At 36.3% G+C, this 22194-nt stretch overlaps 3 protein-coding genes across 3 annotated transcripts; 1 reads left to right on the forward strand and 2 right to left on the reverse strand.

The window, feature by feature from the left end:
* The first annotated feature begins 176 nt into the window (after positions 1–176).
* On the forward strand, positions 177–1798 carry LOC125029712 (fatty acid binding protein 1-B.1-like). The gene is made up of 4 exons (XM_047619790.1): positions 177–336; positions 609–781; positions 1052–1153; positions 1515–1798. The coding sequence occupies exons 1-4, from the start codon at positions 270–272 to the stop codon at positions 1563–1565; spliced, it is 393 nt and encodes a 130-aa protein (XP_047475746.1). The 5' UTR covers positions 177–269; the 3' UTR covers positions 1566–1798.
* Positions 1799–5565: 3767 nt separating this feature from the next.
* On the reverse strand, positions 5566–10334 carry LOC125029769 (probable ATP-dependent RNA helicase DDX27). The gene is made up of 8 exons (XM_047619904.1): positions 10116–10334; positions 9778–9945; positions 8966–9118; positions 8658–8840; positions 7785–7962; positions 7311–7511; positions 6647–6847; positions 5566–6495 (listed from the first exon to the last, which is right to left on the reverse strand). The coding sequence occupies exons 1-8, from the start codon at positions 10278–10280 to the stop codon at positions 6305–6307; spliced, it is 1440 nt and encodes a 479-aa protein (XP_047475860.1). The 5' UTR covers positions 10281–10334; the 3' UTR covers positions 5566–6304.
* A 387-nt stretch (positions 10335–10721) lies between these two features.
* LOC125029829 lies at positions 10722–20311 on the reverse strand. The gene is made up of 6 exons (XM_047620004.1): positions 20175–20311; positions 17435–17658; positions 16819–16995; positions 15779–15881; positions 15009–15117; positions 10722–10773 (listed from the first exon to the last, which is right to left on the reverse strand). Exons 1-6 carry the CDS (start codon positions 20185–20187, stop codon positions 10722–10724), a joined length of 678 nt encoding a protein of 225 aa, XP_047475960.1. The 5' UTR covers positions 20188–20311.
* Positions 20312–22194: the final 1883 nt, after the last annotated feature.

Genomic DNA, 22194 nt, shown 5'->3' on the forward strand with positions numbered 1-22194 from the left:
TTGAACTTATTTCTTGGTAAGTCTATAGACGAAAACAAGAAAAATAAGTTTATCCCAGCGGAACATCACAGTCAATAGTATATCGTCCTTTCGAAAGAAAACCCCCCAAAACAATATCTTCATGAGAACCATGGCAATCCCAATCACGTGTGCAGCCGGGAAAGAGTTAAGCTATAAAAGGAGATGAATCGGCCAGTCCATCTCTAGTGATAGCTCACACTTCACCTCGACCACCTGAAAAAACACTGCCCACCCTCGACTCTCCAACCATGTCTCTGGCCGGCACATACGAGTATGCTTCCCATGAGAACTACAGCGAGTGGCTCTCCGCCGTCGGTGAGTTCCTTCTGGTCGTTGCTGGAGTTCTGTTTCAATCATATTTTGTGCATTAGGTTATCTTCTATATGAAAGTTTTGCTCGGGTGTTATTTTGAAACGTCCAGAAAATTATTTGTGTGTAACATGCTCTGCAATTTGAGGATAAAGATCTTTTCGCCGCTTGATTTCGTGAAAATATTTCAGTGTGCCTAAACTGATTTGAATATTTATTCCTTCATTTTTGTATTTCTCCAAGAGTTTCTCTAAGACATCCCTCTCCCTCCGACCCAGGTGTCCCTGCCGACAGCGTAGCCAAGATGGTGGCCGCCAAGCCCGTACTGGAAGTATCCCAGAACGGCAATGTTGTCACCATCAAGACCGTTGCTGGCGACAAGAGCTTCACCAACACCATCAAGCTCGGCGAGGTGTCCAAGGCTAGTCTTCCCGGCGGCATCGAGTACACGGTGAGAATAGTAACATTATCGTGCATTGTTTGCAATTATTTACTATTGACAATATAAGTTATCTCTAACCTGAATACATACTATAGGTCGTCTTTAATAATTCCCCACGTCTTTCTCAACTAACAAAATACAACTCAGAACTGTACCATACTATAAAATATACCAAAGAAAGGCCAAACCACATAACCTACAAGTTTTCTATTTAACCCAACACCTAAAACAGGACTTCAACTCCAACCATGGTGCTAAAGACTTCTCTCCCTCCTGCAGGTGAACCTCTCTCAGTCTGGCAACACCCTGAAGGGAACCTGGTCCATGGGAGGCAAGTCAGGTGACGCCTCCGTCGAGGTCACTGGCAGCACCCTCGTCCAGGTTAGATACTGCTGCATTTCCTTTCGTTTGTTTATTGTATATTGAAGTGGAATATCTGTAGCGGAAGTTTGTTGTTTGTGGTGATTTACTTAACTGGTTATTTACTTAAGGGTTTTATGGGGGGGGGGGGGGAGGATTCGCGTCCTTTTGTAAACAGCAGCATAATTATAAAGAAGAAATAATGCAATATGTAATAATGATGCAGCAAAATATCACAGATATACAGTATCTGCAATAGACCTAAAGTTAATACAATACATATGTTACAAAGCAGTACCGCATTAGAAGATGCATTATGCAAAACAACTATTATCTTTAGCAATGATATCATACTGATCGCAATTGCCCCGATCATTTCCAGACCATGAGCCTCGGAGGCGTCAAGGCCAAGAGAGTGTACAACCGCAAGTAGATGAGCTGCACTCGCTCTTTCCTCTTCACACACACACCCACGCGCATGCAGTAGTGTCTAAGAGGCTGTTATGCTGTGCCTCCCTGCTGTAGGGGACCTCGCCGTAACAGCAACTCATTCCTCGCTGCTGTGTGCCCTCATCTGCCTATACTCTTCTATTTTGTTTTCTGTGGCTAAGCCCATTTTCTGTCATCTCCAATACTCTGCTGGAATAAAATAAAATATTTCCTGTAGTCTCTGTCTTTGTTTCCCTATTACTATTGATTTTAATATTTACTGAATAAGAAGATAATTGTAACTTCGAGGGTATATAGGATGATAACAGAATATCACAAGGGCATGGGTAATTTTGGAGTTGAAGGTAATGTTGACAATGGTTTAAATACAGAAACATTCAATATCAAACAACAGTAATATATAGCACGGCAAAGAGTGATCAAGCTGTGAAAATTAACATAATGGAAACTAACTTGCCAGAATAGGAACAATTTAATATCAGCCAAAAGATTGATATATATAGTACGTCAAATATGAAAATTAATGTAATCAATGTAGACTAAGTGACCGGATTATGAAAATATGATAAAAAGTAAGCGTTCGTGCCCTTGAATACGACCTTTGATTACTTCTTATCAGTACTACTAAGATGCAGACTGAAATATAAATCTCTTGACATACAAAAAAAAAGAAAAAAAAAAGAAGAAGAAGAAGACGAAGAAGTAGAAATGAAGAGGGAGGGAGAAAGGGAGAAGGAGGAAGAAGAAAAATAAGACAATAACACAAAAATAGTAAATCAAACCTGGACACATTTTATCAGAATGAAAACAAGAATGAGATTCATTTGATTCAAACGCAGACTGAGGAAATTACAGATATTATAAAAGAATTACAGTTGTATTCGATTCACAGTTATGCATACACACATACACACCACACGCACGCGTACACACACACACACACACACACACACACACACACACACACACACACACACACACACACACACACTACGCTACAAAGTTATCATCAAGGACTTTGTTATCACAGGGAAAGATACAGCTTGCATAAAGTCAATGCACCGTAATCAGGAAGATGTTCAGAGGTGAGGCGGGAGAAAGATAGAGACAAAAAAAACAGAGAAAAAAAGAGAAATGACTAAATTATTAATTGAAATGAAGATATGACTGAAAAAAAAACGAGATTACGATGATAAATGAAGAATAACTTTTTTTTGCCTATCTTCCTTTTTCATGTGTATTCTCTCTCTCTCTCTCTCTCTTTAACCATTGAAAACAATACGCACCGTCATCTAAGATCGTTGATGACAAATATTTCTTTATTTTCTTGTATTTTAGAACTATTTATCATATTTTGACTGTATGTCTATCTTCATTGATCTGTTTATCTATTTGCTTTCGTCTGTCTGTCTCTGTCTGTTTGTCGGTCTGTGTATCTGCGTCTATTTATTTATTTTTTATGAACAGGGTGAGCTAAGAGCACTCCCTTGGCAAAGGCCTATAATTCACCTATATTCCATGACACGTCCTGACCCTTTTAAAAGTTCCTTTCGGTGTCACCTCAACCAACAAGCTGTCCGTTTCATCAACCTTAAACCATCTGAGAATTGCTGCGACCAGTGGTTTCGTGGGGTCGGTCTCGTAGGCCTTTGCCGGTCTCTATCCCTTTGTTCTTCCGCAGACTCCTTCGGTTTATCGTACAAGGTTGATTTGATCTGATTCAGTTTTTCTACACCTAGTAAATCAGTTGGTAGTTTTGAGTGCTTCTCTGTTATGCGTTCCCACAAAATATCTGGGGTGTATGTGCGTATTGAAACGTTTCGTAGCTACGACTGGTTTGCTTGTTTGTCAAGATTTCGTTTCCATCTGCCCTGCCCCCTAAATAACAAAATTCCTCATTGCCCTAGATTGATCATACTCAGATAATTGTTTTCTTATTTGTTGGAAGCATATTTTCACGGCATACCTGCGCACACCCCAACCACTGCATTACTCACACCTAATCGAACTCCCTTTCACTCTTCTTCCACTGTAAGGGTCAACCCTTGCATCCACTTTCTAGTTCGTATTACTACCATTAACTTTTAACCCTCTGCTCATCACTTCTCTCCTCTCGCATGGGATCCATCAAAAATTTATGCCGCCTCAGCATCTAAGGTCATTAGCGGCGTATTCAAAATATAGTGATAGCGAAGGCTTGGGGGCAAAACCCCTAGGTAAGGAAGTGCTATATGACATCAAAGGTCATATGGCGCTATGGTAGAGTAGCTGATGGGGTATAGTGTAAGGTAAAGGTTGTTCGAAGAGGAGGGAGTTAAGGGAGTAGGGAGTATTATGATAAATTATTGTGGCGAAAATAGTAAAAAATAGTTTACGATTAGGATAAGGGGACAGGGCAAGGGGATGAAGAGGCGAGGGCTGAGGACCAAGGTAGAGTTGATCCTCTACATTGGGCCTCAGTCCTAGAATCCTACCCCCCCCCCCCAATAACAACAGCCAGGGTTTGAGGGGATGCACACATATGTATACCGGATGATTTTTCACCGCCTGTCACCATCATCTCCACCTTCTCGAACATCTTCAACATCGCAGTCACTATCTTTGTACATGCGCCGTCCCTTCCCAAAGGCCATCTTATCACAAACATTATTATATGGTGCTTCTTGTAAGTTCACAAAACGCATCAAACAATTTATCGCCATCTCTAGCCTGCCTCCACAATCCAGACTCAAGATAAAACAACGGATTAATCTATCTCTGCCCCTTATAAACCCAACCTACATGCCTGCAATAGTATCTGTATCTCCCAGTCTCTATTCTAGTAGCCATTCTGCAATTTCATTAACCTGTATTCACGCACTGTAACGGGCTACCTTTTCAGTTATAAAAAGAGACGAGTTATCCATGAGGACAGCAACACACTCCCCCATAGCATTTTCAATTATCTTCCTCGGCGGCTCTTTCGGTTATATTATGGCACACCTTCAGTGTCTCTACCATTAGGCCTGATAGATCTGGCATTGTTTTTTTCTGTTTTTTCTCTCCACTTAGAGCTGCTCTCTCCTCTTCCTTCCTGTATACCCATTACCAAATGTCCTTTACCCTTGGCATATTGTATACAGTGTTATAAAATGCTTAGTCACATATAGTCACAAGAATCACAGACATATTTTCAGTTTCTTGCATTGGTATAAGGTACATGACAAATAAATAATAGTTTGTTTAAAATTCTTACTGTTCAATATTTCCCAGTGAATATGTAGAATCTTTGCCTTTTACATACTGAAATTCAATGCAGATTTAATGTCCATGCCTTTTTATTTGTTACAAATATTGATTTTACAATGTTCATCTCCATATACACTTTCAACATATATCAAGACATTGCTAGTCAAATATAGAAATCAGGGGATTGTTCCTGGGAACTGATACTCTTTATTATCAAATTAACTTTTCATTTTTTGCAGGAGTTAAAGGTGAATTACAAACCTAAGATATAATAGTACTTGGCAGGTTTTGCAATCATCATTAGAATCGGCCTTGCAACTAAAAGCTTACTTCCTTTTCGAATAAATGAAATGGATAGAAAGTGATTTTTCAAATAACATTTTTTATCTCTGTTAGTGATTTATAATTCTTTCAAAAAGGCTAAATTTTGAGGAATTGGCCCTGTTTATAGAGTTAAAATGTCACCATTTATATTAGTAGCACTTTACCTCCAGATCTCTAAACTAAAAAAAATATAGATATATGTAAGAAGTAAGAAGAGTGTTCTAGGAAACACCTTCAGCCTATTTATTCATGTCCTACATAATTTTTTTATTTTCACAAATAATGATTGAAAGTGTATTAATTGCACTTGCATGTATCTGTTACTCATAAGAACCACTATGGATCATAGGTATGTGCATATTTGTATCAGTAAAGACATGAGATATTTTGCATATTCACAAATCACAACTTTGGGTAAATAAAATAATATGCATGTTACTGCACATTTATTATCATCATGGTCGTCAGGATACATTCATTTCATGAATAACATTCTTATGTGTAGATGTATAATATCAGTTCAGATAAACTTCTTTTTCTTCTATTAATCTGTATTTCTTTTCAAAATATGGCTGTTTCTATTATATTTGAAAAGGATAACATAGTAAAAAAAATTATGGAATACAGATCATAAAATAAAAGGACTGAAGCCAATTATTTCAAGTAATTTGAAAACTCACAATTGTACCATAATTTATATATCTCTAAACAGAAAGATTATACAAATCAGTATTCAATATATGACCATGGAAGCCAGGAAACTGCTTTTGACATATCAGTATTTCTATATTTTAGTGTGATCAATGCCTGTTGTTTATAAACAGTAAAGGAGCCATATAAAGTGAACTTTGTTAATCAAAGCACATTCTGTTTTCCATACTCTTGATACAAGTGTAAATAGCCATACTACATTTAGAAGTGAAACAGCATTGTTGTACTATTAATAAGAAAAATAACAATGATGTAAGGAAATAACAAGAAAAAATCAATTAAAACATCAATAACAACACCTGACAATGAAAACATGGAAAACAATTATGAAGATATATATCTATCAATATCCCCCCTCCCTCATATAAATACAAACAAGGATCTTCCTCAACCCATTATATAACAGAAAGAAGAGAAAATAATGGGGAAAAAATAGTAAATAAAAAATAACACCCCTATCTATTTCCTCGGCTTCTTACTCTTATGAGACCTGTACACGCCTTGCATGCTGGCACCTGTTCCACGGAATTTCTTGAGGGATTTTCTGCTAACGCTTGTCAATTCCCGAGAGAAGGATGACTTGTCACCTTCCTGTGGGTCATTCTTCTTGAATCTTGCGGCACCTCTGTCTCTGTCTCTTCCTGCTGGTGCTGTTGGAGACATTGTGTATGTTAGCATTCAGAATCACACACACACAAAGAGAAAGAAAAAAAAGAATGAAAGAAAGATAAAGAAAGAAAAAAACAATATGCCATAAAATCACCCTTACAGCATTTACACAGATTTACATAAGGTGCTTACCTCTGTATTTCCCGTCTTCATCCTGATCTCTGCATCGGAGAGACTTCATTTTCATTTTACCCTTTCCTGCCTTCCCTCCAACCAGTTTTGCAATCTCCTGCTTCTTCTGCTGCTTCTTCTGCTTCTTTGTCAGTGGCTGTGATGACTCATCGTCTTCACTCTTCCTCTTCTTCAGTATCATTTCCTTTTGTTTCAGCCTCCCTGAAGAATGAACAGTGAACCAATTGGTGCTAGGGACATGCACTCCTACAGTCGTTTTGTTTTGTGAATTTAGACGACTCTAAAAGTGGTTAGTCACTAAGAGATAATTAGCAGATTTACCTAACCTTATCTAACTACCCCATTCCATAAATCTCAAGATTTTTTTTTATTATTATTCATATTTTTGTTATTGTTAATATTACTGGCATTATGATTATCATAATGATATTAACAATATCAATGGTAAAAAAAAATTCTTAATATTCTCAGAAATCAAGGAAGAGAGTAAATAAGTGAGATCACATAGGTATATCAACTGATTTCTCAGTGATTTAGTCCTTCTGGAGTCATCTCTGCCCAACATGCATACTCATTAAATTGGACATGCCCAAAGAAAGAAAAAAAGAAAGAATAAAAAAAGAGGGAAAATGAAAGTACTCATGTGTTCTGTGTGTCCACTTACGTTTCTTGTTTTTGCTCATAGGTTTACCATCCTTGCTATCCATCCAGACTCTCTCACGCTCTGGATGCTCTAGCCTTTTCTCTATGGCATCGATGGTGTTCTCTACTTTCCGCAACTGCTTGTCAACCTCTTCTTCTTCGAAGACTTTCTGGATGACTGGCTTCATTTTGATCAACTTGGCATGTACCTTTGTGAGAATCTCTGGTGGAAGAAACACATTATTTTTTTCTTAAATACAAAGAAAGAGAAATATGTCTATAAACTACTATATGTCAATATGCAAGCTCTGCAATTTTATTATTGGCTTGAAAATACTGTAGTGTATCTGGAAACTTACAAAAACACCAAAGCCTATCAAAGGGCCTAAAACATTAGCTATTTTATATTACAACACACATATTGCTGCAGGCCTTGACCACATACATGGGAAACAAGCCCTAACAACTACAATAACAAAAAAAGAGGATGCCTTACTTTTGTCTAGCACTCTTTCATATAATGGTGTTTTGGATAATTTTCTAATATCTTTCAACATTTTGAATTCTTTGTCCCCAACAATACTGACAGAACGACCACACCGTCCAGCTCTTGCAGTACGACCAACACGATGAACATAACGGCTGTATATTGCTGGTACAGTGTAATTGATGACCTGGAAGAAATAGTCATATTATTATAATATCTAAAATAATAATAACTACAAAATGAAAATATACTGTCAAACATTTAACCCAATGGCGCCGGGTATAGCAAATTAAAAAAAACTCTACGCTCTGGCGAACGGCGGCAGCGCGCCGACTCTGAGCGCGTGATATCGGTACATCAAGCTGAATCATTGCCTCGGGGCGTTTTGGCGCGGCGCCGCTGTGGACAGCCGCACGCCTCACATCGTGCGTATTGTTATGACGGCGATAGCCGTGACCCGTCGCCATTGGGTTAAAAGAGAAAAATATTGTGCCTTCATAAAATCTTATTTTTTAATGATTCAATTCTCATTATCATTCCTGACTATGAGAGATGATAAAGTTACTCTTAGATCTGGTTAGGAAGGAACAAAATTTTGTAGTATCAAAGTCAGTAATGTCAACTGCAACATCTGTATTGTACTGGTTGTTTTATCTTCTTGTCTGCATATTTGATATTCATTCTACATAAATATATTTAGAGTATATAATAACTTTCTAGCCTAATGTACTATATATAAACAGGTCAAATATGTAACTTTCTAACATTCTAAACTAAACCTCACAAATTATACAGCCACTGTATAATTTAAACAGGATTTATACGGTACACTTCTAAACTCTACCACTGCTCGTAATAAAGAGAAAAATCATAAGAACTTACTGTTTGGACTCCTGCAATGTCAAGACCACGAGCAGCAACATCAGTAGCAACTAGAGCATCGATTTTCCCATCCTTGAAATTTTTGAGGGCTAGAACACGGTCTGTTTGCTTGAGGTCACCATGAAGTTCTCCAGAATCTACTCCAAAGGTTGTGAGTAAAATATGTATGTGATGTGCTAAGACCTGCAATGACAAAATTTTAAAAGAATATATTGGCTAGAACAGAATTTATAACTTTTTTGATATCCAGTCAGATAGTTTAAATCTAGCCATACAAGCCATTCAAATATTACTGTTGTTCTGCTTACCTTAGTTGGAGTGAAGATAATTGTATTTGTTTTGAAGCAACGGAGGACCAGGTAAACTAAGACTGCATTACGTAAATTTGATTGTCCTTTATGAATATGAACAAACTCTTGTCGAAGATTCTGTGCCACATCTGTGTTGTTGTTTATAAAGACCTGGAAATGATATACAATTCTAGAAATATATAAGCAACCCATATTTTCTCTCTCTCTCTCTCTCTCTCTCTCTCTCTCTCTCTCTCTCTCTCTCTCTCTCTCTCTCTCTCTCTCTCTCTCTCTCTCTCTCTCTCTCTCTCTCTCTCTCTCTCTCTATCTCTCTATCTCTCTATCTCTCTATCTCTCTATCTCTCTATCTCTCTATCTCTCTATCTCTCTATATCTCTATATCTCTATATCTCTATATCTCTATCTCTATCTCTATCTCTATCACACCCACACTCACATCCACACCCACACTCACATCCACACCCACACTCACATCCACACCCACACTCACATCCACACCCACACTCACATCCACACCCACACTCACATCCACACCCACATCCACACCCACACCCACACCCACACTCACACTCACACCCCCACACGCATGCACACACACACAAAAAAAGGAGAGACAGAGTCTTTTTTGAAACTGCATCAAGATTGGACAGTTCCTGTTTTGACTGTGTGACTGTATGAAATAGCAAAGCCAATATAAATATGGAAAGACAAGGAGAAAGAGAAAAAAAAGGAATGAAAAAGAAAGAAAGAGAAATTATTTAACAAGCAAATAACTGTATAAATCAAATCTGTAATGGAAAGGCTATTACCTTAACGGGATCCTTAAGAGACATAATAGCCAACTCTCTAACTTGACTTGTCATTGTGGCTGAGAAGAGCATAGTCTGACGGGTTGTTGCACACTGCTTTATGATCTCTCTCATCTGTTCTTCAAAATTCTCCTCCAACATACGATCAGCTTCATCCAAAACCAGGATCTGTAAGGAAGAAAGTGAAGTTTCAGTCACAGTGCGTTATTAATTATCACTTCCATCACGCATTTACAAAATCATGATCATGATGGTTCAGAAATCATCATATGATTCATTTTCCCTTCTTTTCATTTTGAATATTCATCTATACTGATCCTATATAATACTTGACTCACCTCAATTTTCTTCATGTGGAAGTTTGGAGCGTTGAGGAGGTGATCGATAAGTCGTCCTGGTGTAGCAATGACAATATCAGGGATCTGTCTTAGGGCGTGTTCTTGGATCTGGACATCAAGACCACCGACACAGAGGGCGACAGTGATTGAGGTGAATTTTGACATTTCTTTGGTCACCTCAAATACCTGGATGAAAGAAGATATATGTACATTTTGCTTTTTTTAATACAAGATCCTAATGACCCTTTCCTAATCTACTTGGATGAAATAAAGGAAGGAAAGAATCTGCAAAAGAATTCTTCCCATAACCAATCAGCAAAAGCCTCAACCATGGCTTCAATTATCCAATATAAGGGGAATGTCCTGAAGTGTGTGAATGGAGTGCCCATGGAGTATCTGGTTTTGAATACATATTCTCACTGAGAATCAACCAAGTTGTTATCATTAAAGGAAAAAATTTAGGCACAATAACAAGAGGATTAACTTCTACTGGTCAAGCTGCCTACAATGATTTTTACCAAGTGTTAAGCAGTCACTGAGTAAAAATCAAACATTCAGTTTTGGCACTGCCTGTTGATATCAATCAAAAGAGGTTGCAAAAGCTTATCACTTGAATACTTCCATCAACATTATGCTGCTGCTGGATTCTAAGACCTCACTGTAACATGTTGGGTCAGATGTAACATAAACTTGTTTTAGAACAAGTAGTCACCTCTAATGACACTTTCATCAATTTTCTGCCATACTGATGCAGTTTTTCATTTTTTGAGGGATTTATATTTATATTTTACTTTATGGAACAAAAGGCATAAGAAAGATAAAAAAGTGAATTTCTTTTTACGATATTCAGAGCATGAGTATATAGCAGATGAAAATTAGGTAACATTACTATCTAGAGAATGTGATCGACTGAATTTTATTTTCTGCTATTAGTATGGGGCACTGAACAATCAGCAAAAATTTGTTTTGAAAACATTCACACTAGTTATACACATACACATACACATACACATACACATACACATACACATACACATACACATACACATACACATACACACACACCCATACTCATACTCATACTCATACTCATACTCATACTCATACTCATACTCATACTCATACTCATACTCATACTCATACTCATACTCATACTCATACTCATACTCATACTCATACTCATACTCATACTCATACTCATACTCATACTCATACTCATACTCATACTCATACTCATACTCATACTCATACTCATACTCATACTCATACTCATACTCATACTCATACTCATACTCATACTCATACTCATACTCATACTCATACTCATACTCATACTCATACTCATACTCATACTCATACTCATACTCATACTCATACTCATACTCATACTCATACTCATACTCATACTCATACTCATACTCATACTCATACTCATACTCATACTCATACTCATACTCATACTCATACTCATACTCATACTCATACTCATACTCATACTCATACTCATACTCATACTCATACTCATACTCATACTCATACTCATACTCATACTCATACTCATACTCATACTCATACTCATACTCATACTCATACTCATACTCATACTCATACTCATACTCATACTCATACTCATACTCATACTCATACTCATACTCATACTCATACTCATACTCATACTCATACTCATACTCATACTCATACTCATACTCATACTCATACTCATACTCATACTCATACTCATACTCATACTCATACTCATACTCATACTCATACTCATACTCATACTCATACTCATACTCATACTCATACTCATACTCATACTCATACTCATACTCATACTCATACTCATACTCATACTCATACTCATACTCATACTCATACTCATACTCATACTCATACTCATACTCATACTCATACTCATACTCATACTCATACTCATACTCATACTCATACTCATACTCATACTCATACTCATACTCATACTCATACTCATACTCATACTCATACTCATACTCATACTCATACTCATACTCATACTCATACTCATACTCATACTCATACTCATACTCATACTCATACTCATACTCATACTCATACTCATACTCATACTCATACTCATACTCATACTCATACTCATACTCATACTCATACTCATACTCATACTCATACTCATACTCATACTCATACTCATACTCATACTCATACTCATACTCATACTCATACTCATACTCATACTCATACTCATACTCATACTCATACTCATACTCATACTCATACTCATACTCATACTCATACTCATACTCATACTCATACTCATACTCATACTCATACTCATACTCATACTCATACTCATACTCATACTCATACTCATACTCATACTCATACTCATACTCATACTCATACTCATACTCATACTCATACTCATACTCATACTCATACTCATACTCATACTCATACTCATACTCATACTCATACTCATACTCATACTCATACTCATACTCATACTCATACTCATACTCATACTCATACTCATACTCATACTCATACTCATACTCATACTCATACTCATACTCATACTCATACTCATACTCATACTCATACTCATACTCATACTCATACTCATACTCATACTCATACTCATACTCATACTCATACTCATACTCATACTCATACTCATACTCATACTCATACTCATACTCATACTCATACTCATACTCATACTCATACTCATACTCATACTCATACTCATACTCATACTCATACTCATACTCATACTCATACTCATACTCATACTCATACTCATACTCATACTCATACTCATACTCATACTCATACTCATACTCATACTCATACTCATACTCATACTCATACTCATACTCATACTCATACTCATACTCATACTCATACTCATACTCATACTCATACTCATACTCATACTCATACTCATACTCATACTCATACTCATACTCATACTCATACTCATACTCATACTCATACTCATACTCATACTCATACTCATACTCATACTCATACTCATACTCATACTCATACTCATACTCATACTCATACTCATACTCATACTCATACTCATACTCATACTCATACTCATACTCATACTCATACTCATACTCATACTCATACTCATACTCATACTCATACTCATACTCATACTCATACTCATACTCATACTCATACTCATACTCATACTCATACTCATACTCATACTCATACTCATACTCATACTCATACTCATACTCATACTCATACTCATACTCATACTCATACTCATACTCATACTCATACTCATACTCATACTCATACTCATACTCATACTCATACTCATACTCATACTCATACTCATACTCATACTCATACTCATACTCATACTCATACTCATACTCATACTCATACTCATACTCATACTCATACTCATACTCATACTCATACTCATACTCATACTCATACTCATACTCATACTCATACTCATACTCATACTCATACTCATACTCATACTCATACTCATACTCATACTCATACTCATACTCATACTCATACTCATACTCATACTCATACTCATACTCATACTCATACTCATACTCATACTCATACTCATACTCATACTCATACTCATACTCATACTCATACTCATACTCATACTCATACTCATACTCATACTCATACTCATACTCATACTCATACTCATACTCATACTCATACTCATACTCATACTCATACTCATACTCATACTCATACTCATACTCATACTCATACTCATACTCATACTCATACTCATACTCATACTCATACTCATACTCATACTCATACTCATACTCATACTCATACTCATACTCATACTCATACTCATACTCATACTCATACTCATACTCATACTCATACTCATACTCATACTCATACTCATACTCATACTCATACTCATACTCATACTCATACTCATACTCATACTCATACTCATACTCATACTCATACTCATACTCATACTCATACTCATACTCATACTCATACTCATACTCATACTCATACTCATACTCATACTCATACTCATACTCATACTCATACTCATACTCATACTCATACTCATACTCATACTCATACTCATACTCATACTCATACTCATACTCATACTCATACTCATACTCATACTCATACTCATACTCATACTCATACTCATACTCATACTCATACTCATACTCATACTCATACTCATACTCATACTCATACTCATACTCATACTCATACTCATACTCATACTCATACTCATACTCATACTCATACTCATACTCATACTCATACTCATACTCATACTCATACTCATACTCATACTCATACTCATACTCATACTCATACTCATACTCATACTCATACTCATACTCATACTCATACTCATACTCATACTCATACTCATACTCATACTCATACTCATACTCATACTCATACTCATACTCATACTCATACTCATACTCATACTCATACTCATACTCATACTCATACTCATACTCATACTCATACTCATACTCATACTCATACTCATACTCATACTCATACTCATACTCATACTCATACTCATACTCATACTCATACTCATACTCATACTCATACTCATACTCATACTCATACTCATACTCATACTCATACTCATACTCATACTCATACTCATACTCATACTCATACTCATACTCATACTCATACTCATACTCATACTCATACTCATACTCATACTCATACTCATACTCATACTCATACTCATACTCATACTCATACTCATACTCATACTCATACTCATACTCATACTCATACTCATACTCATACTCATACTCATACTCATACTCATACTCATACTCATACTCATACTCATACTCATACTCATACTCATACTCATACTCATACTCATACTCAATCTCCTCTGGAGTTTTTTTTTCCTTCTTTTGTGATGTCTTCAGCCTCTCCATTCGTCTGGCTTCACTGTCCTTTAGTCTCAACTTGTCTGCAAAAGAGAGGTTTTGTTTGCTATTACTACACTTTGTCTTTCCATAATTAAAACTTCATTCACTAAATCTACTAAAGTACAGGTAAATACTTGTATAACTAAATAAATACATGGGTGGTGATGGTGGCAGTTGCAGTGGCAATAGAGGCAGTGGTGGCAGTGTGGAGGTTGTGTGGGGCTAGTGGTGGTATAACTGCCATAAAGCACCCAGGCATGTGGTTTAATAACATCCCACCTAGCATGTCACCATGTGGGCTCCATGTGTACCAGCATTCTGCCTAGATATCACATGGACATTAATCATACCCTAAAACTGCCATCAACCCAAGTGCCTCATACTGCCAAAGTGACCTGACCACAACTAATCAAGCAAGAAGGGATCCACTTGCCCTCATGTGAATATCTCCAGCCAAGGCTATCACTTTGGCCAGTGCACTGAACCAGAGACATTGGACTTATTCATAACGAGCTTACTTATCCCTGTGTGCCGTACTTTTTGAACTTTTATAATGACAACACAAAGTCAATGCTGTATAACCTATCATTGCTTTCAAAAGATTAGTAGGAGTATCTATCAGAACAAGAAAGCCTCTTACAGGTATCATCGTCATCATAATCATAGTAAGAAGTCATCAAATAGTACTATTAGTAAACTTACCAATATCCAGGTCATATTCATTATCACCTCCTATGTCTAGATCTGAATCTGAGCTGGAACCTTCATCTTCTATATTATTGTCCTTTTTTGCCTGCTTCCTTATCTGAAATTCAGAGCAATTATGTTTCCAAAATTATTGAAAAAATAAATAAATATATAAATAAATAAATTTTTTAAAAATCTATCTGGGTGACGTGAACCTGCTGTTACGGGAAAATCTGGTTGTAGGCCAGGTGACATGAGCATTTTGGCTGAAGGCCGGGGTGATGGGAAAGACTCTCCATAAGTGCACAAACCTCTTAGGAGGTTGATTAGACTCATATGGCAATTTTGCATTATTCCCATCAATATACGAGTGTGGAACGTAATGTCCATGACCCATGGCTGGAAAAGCACAAGCTCCATGGAGGATGCTATTTCCATGCTTAGCATCATATTCCTGGCACTGTGACCAGCAATGCATGTTGAATTACAGAAAATTAAAGATTGCAAAAAAAAAATGACAAATAATAGTGTTACATATTTCTGTTTTTCTTGCACTGAGTTCTAGACGACCTAGAGAGATGATATGGAGTCTGAGCACAAAACAGTCTATTACCATCTGAACAATGAAAATTAAATGGCAAATATGGACATTGGAAAATGGCAGACCTGTTTGTGTGTACCCGGCATACAAGCCGTCACCCGCAAGAGTGGCCGCTCACGCAAGCCAAATGCCCAGATTTTTGGTTAAGTGATTGCTGTGATGCAACCAGATTTAATTTTTCTTCTAATACTACTAATATCAATGCTGTTATTATTATCATCAGTGACATTATAATTATTACTAATAGTAACATAAATCAAATAAAATATTTCCAAAAGTCAGACTAGTGACTGACTCAGTGGTGCCTATGCACTATGTGCAATAATTCATTTATAATACTTGAATAAATTAATAAATCATACACAGTCTTAAACATGAATACCTTCAAAATTCTCACAAGCTATTCCATCATTACCCTCTTCACTTTTCTCATCACCAAAACCCACTTGCTTACCTTCTTTTCCTCCTTCTCTCGTTGTACGACCTTGGCAACAGTACTTTTTACATCTACAGTTGTCTTGGGTTTTAGATAACTGATAATTGTATCCCATGTATCACTGTACTTGTAATTGGTCTTGAAACCTGCGAAGAAGTCTGTGGCACCTTCTACATCTGCAATCTTGAGGTTATCCTGCAAAAAGTAATTATTTTCATTCAACAGACCATTGACACTGCTCAAGTGTGGTTGACTTTGTCGCTTTATATTCTACAATGATTAATAAACAATGCATTAACAAAAAAAATTTAAAGTCTAATTTCATTTTATTATAGAACTGATTGTATAATCATGAATGTCAATACTATTTTCATTTTTTTCAAAATACACCACTCTTTATACCTCTTATGGATAATGTACAATTTATAATATTTCTCTTCTTTAGAATCAAGTAAATGGAGAACCAAATCTTAAAAATGGTACACAATCTTTTGTTTTAAATACTGCATTGGCATCACTACAAACTTTATTGACAAGCCCTGACTATCAGGTTGACATTATGCCATCTTATGATACTAATACATACACTTGCAGAATGTAAATTACATAATAATCAATTCACAACATAAATTACCTCATCACTGTCTTCTGCATACTCATCATCTGAATTAATGGTACCTGGACCAAACTCAGTGTTGGACATATTAGCATACACAGTGTTCAAATCAACGACACCAGGAAATTCATTGGGGTCTTCATCTTCATCATCATTGCTCAAAAACGCTGGTGGTCTGAGTTCACACTGGCCATTAGAATTAACCACAGGAGGGTGCATTTTTATTTTGCTGTCTTTTCCACCTAGAATGGAAAGAAAAATAAAATACATATAAGTAACCAATACAAACTGCAATCCTTTGGTTTTACCTTGCTATCCAGCCATACAAAGGTAATGAATTTTCACCAAACACAATGATTATCTTTGGCAACTACAAAATATATATAGTATTTGCTGGAATGTCACATATTAATCAACCAGCAGTACACCAAAATTATGAGTTACTGCTGCCATAGAAATTGGAGAGAAAAGGGAAGGCAGAGATGTGGAAGGCAGGGGGGGGGGGGGGTAAGAGGAGTGAAAGGAGAGAGGAGAGGGGAGAGAGAGAAATAGGGGAATAAAGAGAGAAACATTATATATATATATATATATATATATATATATATATATATATATATATATATATATCCTATGTTCACTCATAGTTAAAAGAGGCAGGACTAATATAATTATAATCAAAATTTTAATATAATTATAATCTTATATAATTATTCCAGAGGGACTCTGGGGTAACCAAGAAACAGATGAATGGAGGTATTTATAGTGGGGGGTATATGCCATACATTATATCAAATTTACTATGTTCATTCAACAAATGAAAAATAAACAGTGGAGGGGAAAAATGCTTGCATGATTGGCTCAGGGATATGAAGGGACACAAAAAGAAAGGGAAACTTTTTCATACTTCCCACCTCCTATTGACAGTGAAAAGAAAGCAGGAAAATATCCTGATGTGCTTGACTGAGTTTCTCTGAGTTCTCTGGGCCATGTTTGTGGATCCCTAGCATTGTCGATTGGAATAATTGGGGGGCACAGTCACTTTCTTAACAATTAGTCCCAACTGTGGTAAATATTTTGTGTATGAATAACATGTCTTCAGAGATAATTTATATATTATGAAATTTATTCTTGTATGATAAGAAAGAATCTAATTATCATTCCCATCACAAACAATACCAACAATCTTGATGTGATACTACAAATCAAGATTGGAGGGTATGACTACATCATGGAAATGGCAGGGTAAAGCAAAATGCATAAAAACACCACAATCAGCTCATGAAACTCTCAAGATTCCAAACTTGTGTGGACCTAATCTCCAACATGTAACCACACAAATTTACCTAAGTGATCTAGAAGCTCTACTGTGACACAGTGGTAATTTATTACAATCCCTTCACATAATCGGTTGCGATGATTTTGGTGTCAATGGATTCAACTTTTATTAGCACTTAGTCCCAACTTAAAGAAACTGCAATAATAAGATTTTTGGCTATGTTAGGATGTTGTGGACTTGTCTCTAAGCAGTGATATGCAGTGGATATTTTCCATCATTTCGCAGTAAATACGAGGCTGCAGCAGTTGTACCTATGTTGTTTATGACTATATCTGTATTTGTTATAAAGAGCGATGCACCCTCCAGAGATGAAGTCCAAAATACAAAATATCATGAGAACCCAAAATAAAAACCTAACCTTTTCTACCTTCTATTTATTCCCTAGACTGAAGGGCACCCTTCCTTTACTAGCACTCTGAATACACAGGATTAAGAACTCTGTGAGGGTGTTGTGGCTATTTTCGTCATTTCCCGGTAAATATGAGGCCACTGCAGATGTACCTATATTGCTTCTTAATCTATTCATTATGCTTTATAAAATGGAAGTGTCCATTTTCCTCTATCTCTGTGCATCACTCTCGGTAACATTAACCATATTAACTGTGGATTCTGTGTCCAGGATGGGAGTTAGGGACAGCAGCCCCCAGGAGGGAGCAGTGGCTTATTCATTGTGTATTATTACTATAGTTACATATTTACTGTATTATATTTATATTTTACCCTGCAGTTTCCCTGGTACCTTTCATGCCCTCCCCTGTTATCTGGCCCAAGATTGTCACTAATGGTAGGGGGGGATTATGTGGTATAAATTCAATAAATTTGCATAGTAAAAGTCCATTGATATCAGAATGGTCACAACCCATTGTGCAAAGGTATTCTGAAAAATTACCTGCCACATTATATGTGGTGGAGCTATGTCAGCCCCTTTCCTTGTGGTATAAAGATACAGAGACTGGGGATGACTTGATGCCAATACCACAGCTGGGCAACACTGACTAACAAATTATAATGGATAGTTACAAGTCACAAGAAATCCATTTCTAGGCGACTTAAGGCTTTAAAATAAGAACTGTTAAATTCAGTAACGAAAAGGGAAGTCGCGAAGCTTAACATAAGGCCTTAAAGTAAGAACTGTTAAATTCAGTTACGAAAAGGGAAGTTGCGGTGCTTTACATTGGGTAATAAACTAATAAGGAAGCATAAGTAACTTAATGCCGAACAGAAACACTCCAGTCACAGCAAAAAATAGTGAAAATTCACGGCAAAATGGTAGAAAATATGATTTATCCATAGGCTGTTCCACCGATTTCTAGAAACCTCCGTCTAGGAAAGTAATAAATAGAAAGCACTCTACCTGAGACACAAGAGAACGTAACACTCACACACAACTACAACAACGACTCATCCACATGAAGTACTTACTTTGTTTCACCATTTTTGCCGTATTAGAAATTCATTAACTTATCACACAGTCCACAACAACCACACGTGTGTTTGTTGCCTTCCATACACACACTTGCGATAAAATGTGGAAACTCTAGTAAGAGGTTGATGGCGTGACGAGAGTGAATTTTCCGCCATCTATTGAGCATATGTCTTACTACCAAATTGAGTGTGTGATAGAAAATGGAGATTTCTTTAATTTGAAGATAACCTATTTTATTGTATATGACTAGGTGATTTAAAATAATGATAAAAAAAAAAAAATGCATAGAGTTTGAACAATTTCTTCTAAATATCTTTTTCGGTTCGACTCTTCCATATGGTGAATTGTTCATAGGAAAGAGGCGCAATAATGAGATAGGATCTGATGATATACTATTGTATTGTATATGACTAGGTGATTTAAAAAAAAGAGAAAAAAATGCAAAGAGTTTGAACAATTTCTTCTAAATATCTTTTTCGGTTCGACTCTTCCATATGGTGATTTTTTCATAGGAAAGAGGCCCAATAATGAGATAGGATCTGACAAACAGAAATGCAGTCATGAATTATATATAAAGAGAATATCATATTTCTAACGATATAAGATTTTCATTATCAATTTAACAATCTTATCATTAACTCCGTATGCTTTGATTTAGCTTGAACTGTTAAACCAATTATTTTCCAATTTCCAATGGTGTGTGTGTGTGTGTGCGTGTGTGTGTCACGTCTGTGTATGCATGTATCTATGTTTATATATGTATATGTATATGTGTATATATATATACATACTTATATATGCCAATATGGTCAACTACTGTATAAGATAATACGAATTCATCCTTGGTCCCTATCACTGACTGCAGAGCCACCTAGTGACCAAAAGATCAACCACCATGGGTCTCCATAAGACCGGGTAGGTGCGGGTTACTTGTCTTGATTCGTCGAATGAAAATACCCATGTCAAAGGATGTCATATATAAAGAAGAAAGGAGAGTAAATGTAAAGAACCTGAGATAAAATTGAACTACATATACTGCATGTAGAATCAATTTATAATTATACTTAGCAATGTTTGATGATTTCAATATTTCAAAGAAGCCAATTTCATAATCACAAAAGTGTTTGCAAAGATTATAAAAAAAATTGTTTTCTTTTACATGATAAGGTTAATGTAAGTACACGTTATCCAGTTCCCATAGATCGAAGAGACTTAAATATGCACAATAGAAAGTAGAGTACGACTCTGTTATGCACACACACACACACACACACAGAGAGAGAGAGAGAGAGAGAGAGAGAGAGAGAGAGAGAGAGAGAGAGAGAGAGAGAGAGAGAGAGAGAGAGAGAGAGAGAGAGAGAGAGAGAGAGAGAGAGAGAGAGAGAGAGAGAGAGAGAGAGAGAGAGAGAGAGAGAGAGAGAGAGAGAGAGAGAGAGAGAGAGAGTACACATGAACATGAACTTGTGCTGATTTGAATCTGTAGTTCCGTCAAAATGTTTAAATTACCATATAGTATTTCACTGTTAGAAACCAAGTGATTTTCAATTTCCATTATTTAATGAAACAGAAGAGCTTAAATAAATGCACTATTCAGTGCTTTTAACGTGTTTTCCCCTTCTTCCTTTTGGTACAAGGGAAAGTAGGCAAATTCATATCATTTGCACGGCTCATTTACGATAATTACTTATATACCATCCTCAGTATGCTCATTACTTTAGATTTTCATGTCAAAAACATTTTTGTTCAGAAATGACCAGTGACCACACAACAGACCAATGGTAGCTGATCTAGAAAGAACAAAACTTCCTGTACCTCTGCAATTTATAAACATTCATCCCTCACATGGTGTGTAAAATCACAATGGAGTATAACTTAACAGCAAAACCTACACGTTACCAGTGCGTCTTAACTTAACTTAATTTTTTTTCCGGGTATGTATGTTTTTCACATCATGACATCTGAAATCTGGTAACCCAGTGCTCATCCTAAATAAAACAAATGCTAGAAAATTGCTGA

Source organism: Penaeus chinensis, chromosome 10 (assembly GCF_019202785.1).
Source record: "Penaeus chinensis breed Huanghai No. 1 chromosome 10, ASM1920278v2, whole genome shotgun sequence".
Taxonomy (NCBI): Eukaryota; Metazoa; Arthropoda; class Malacostraca; order Decapoda; family Penaeidae; genus Penaeus; species Penaeus chinensis.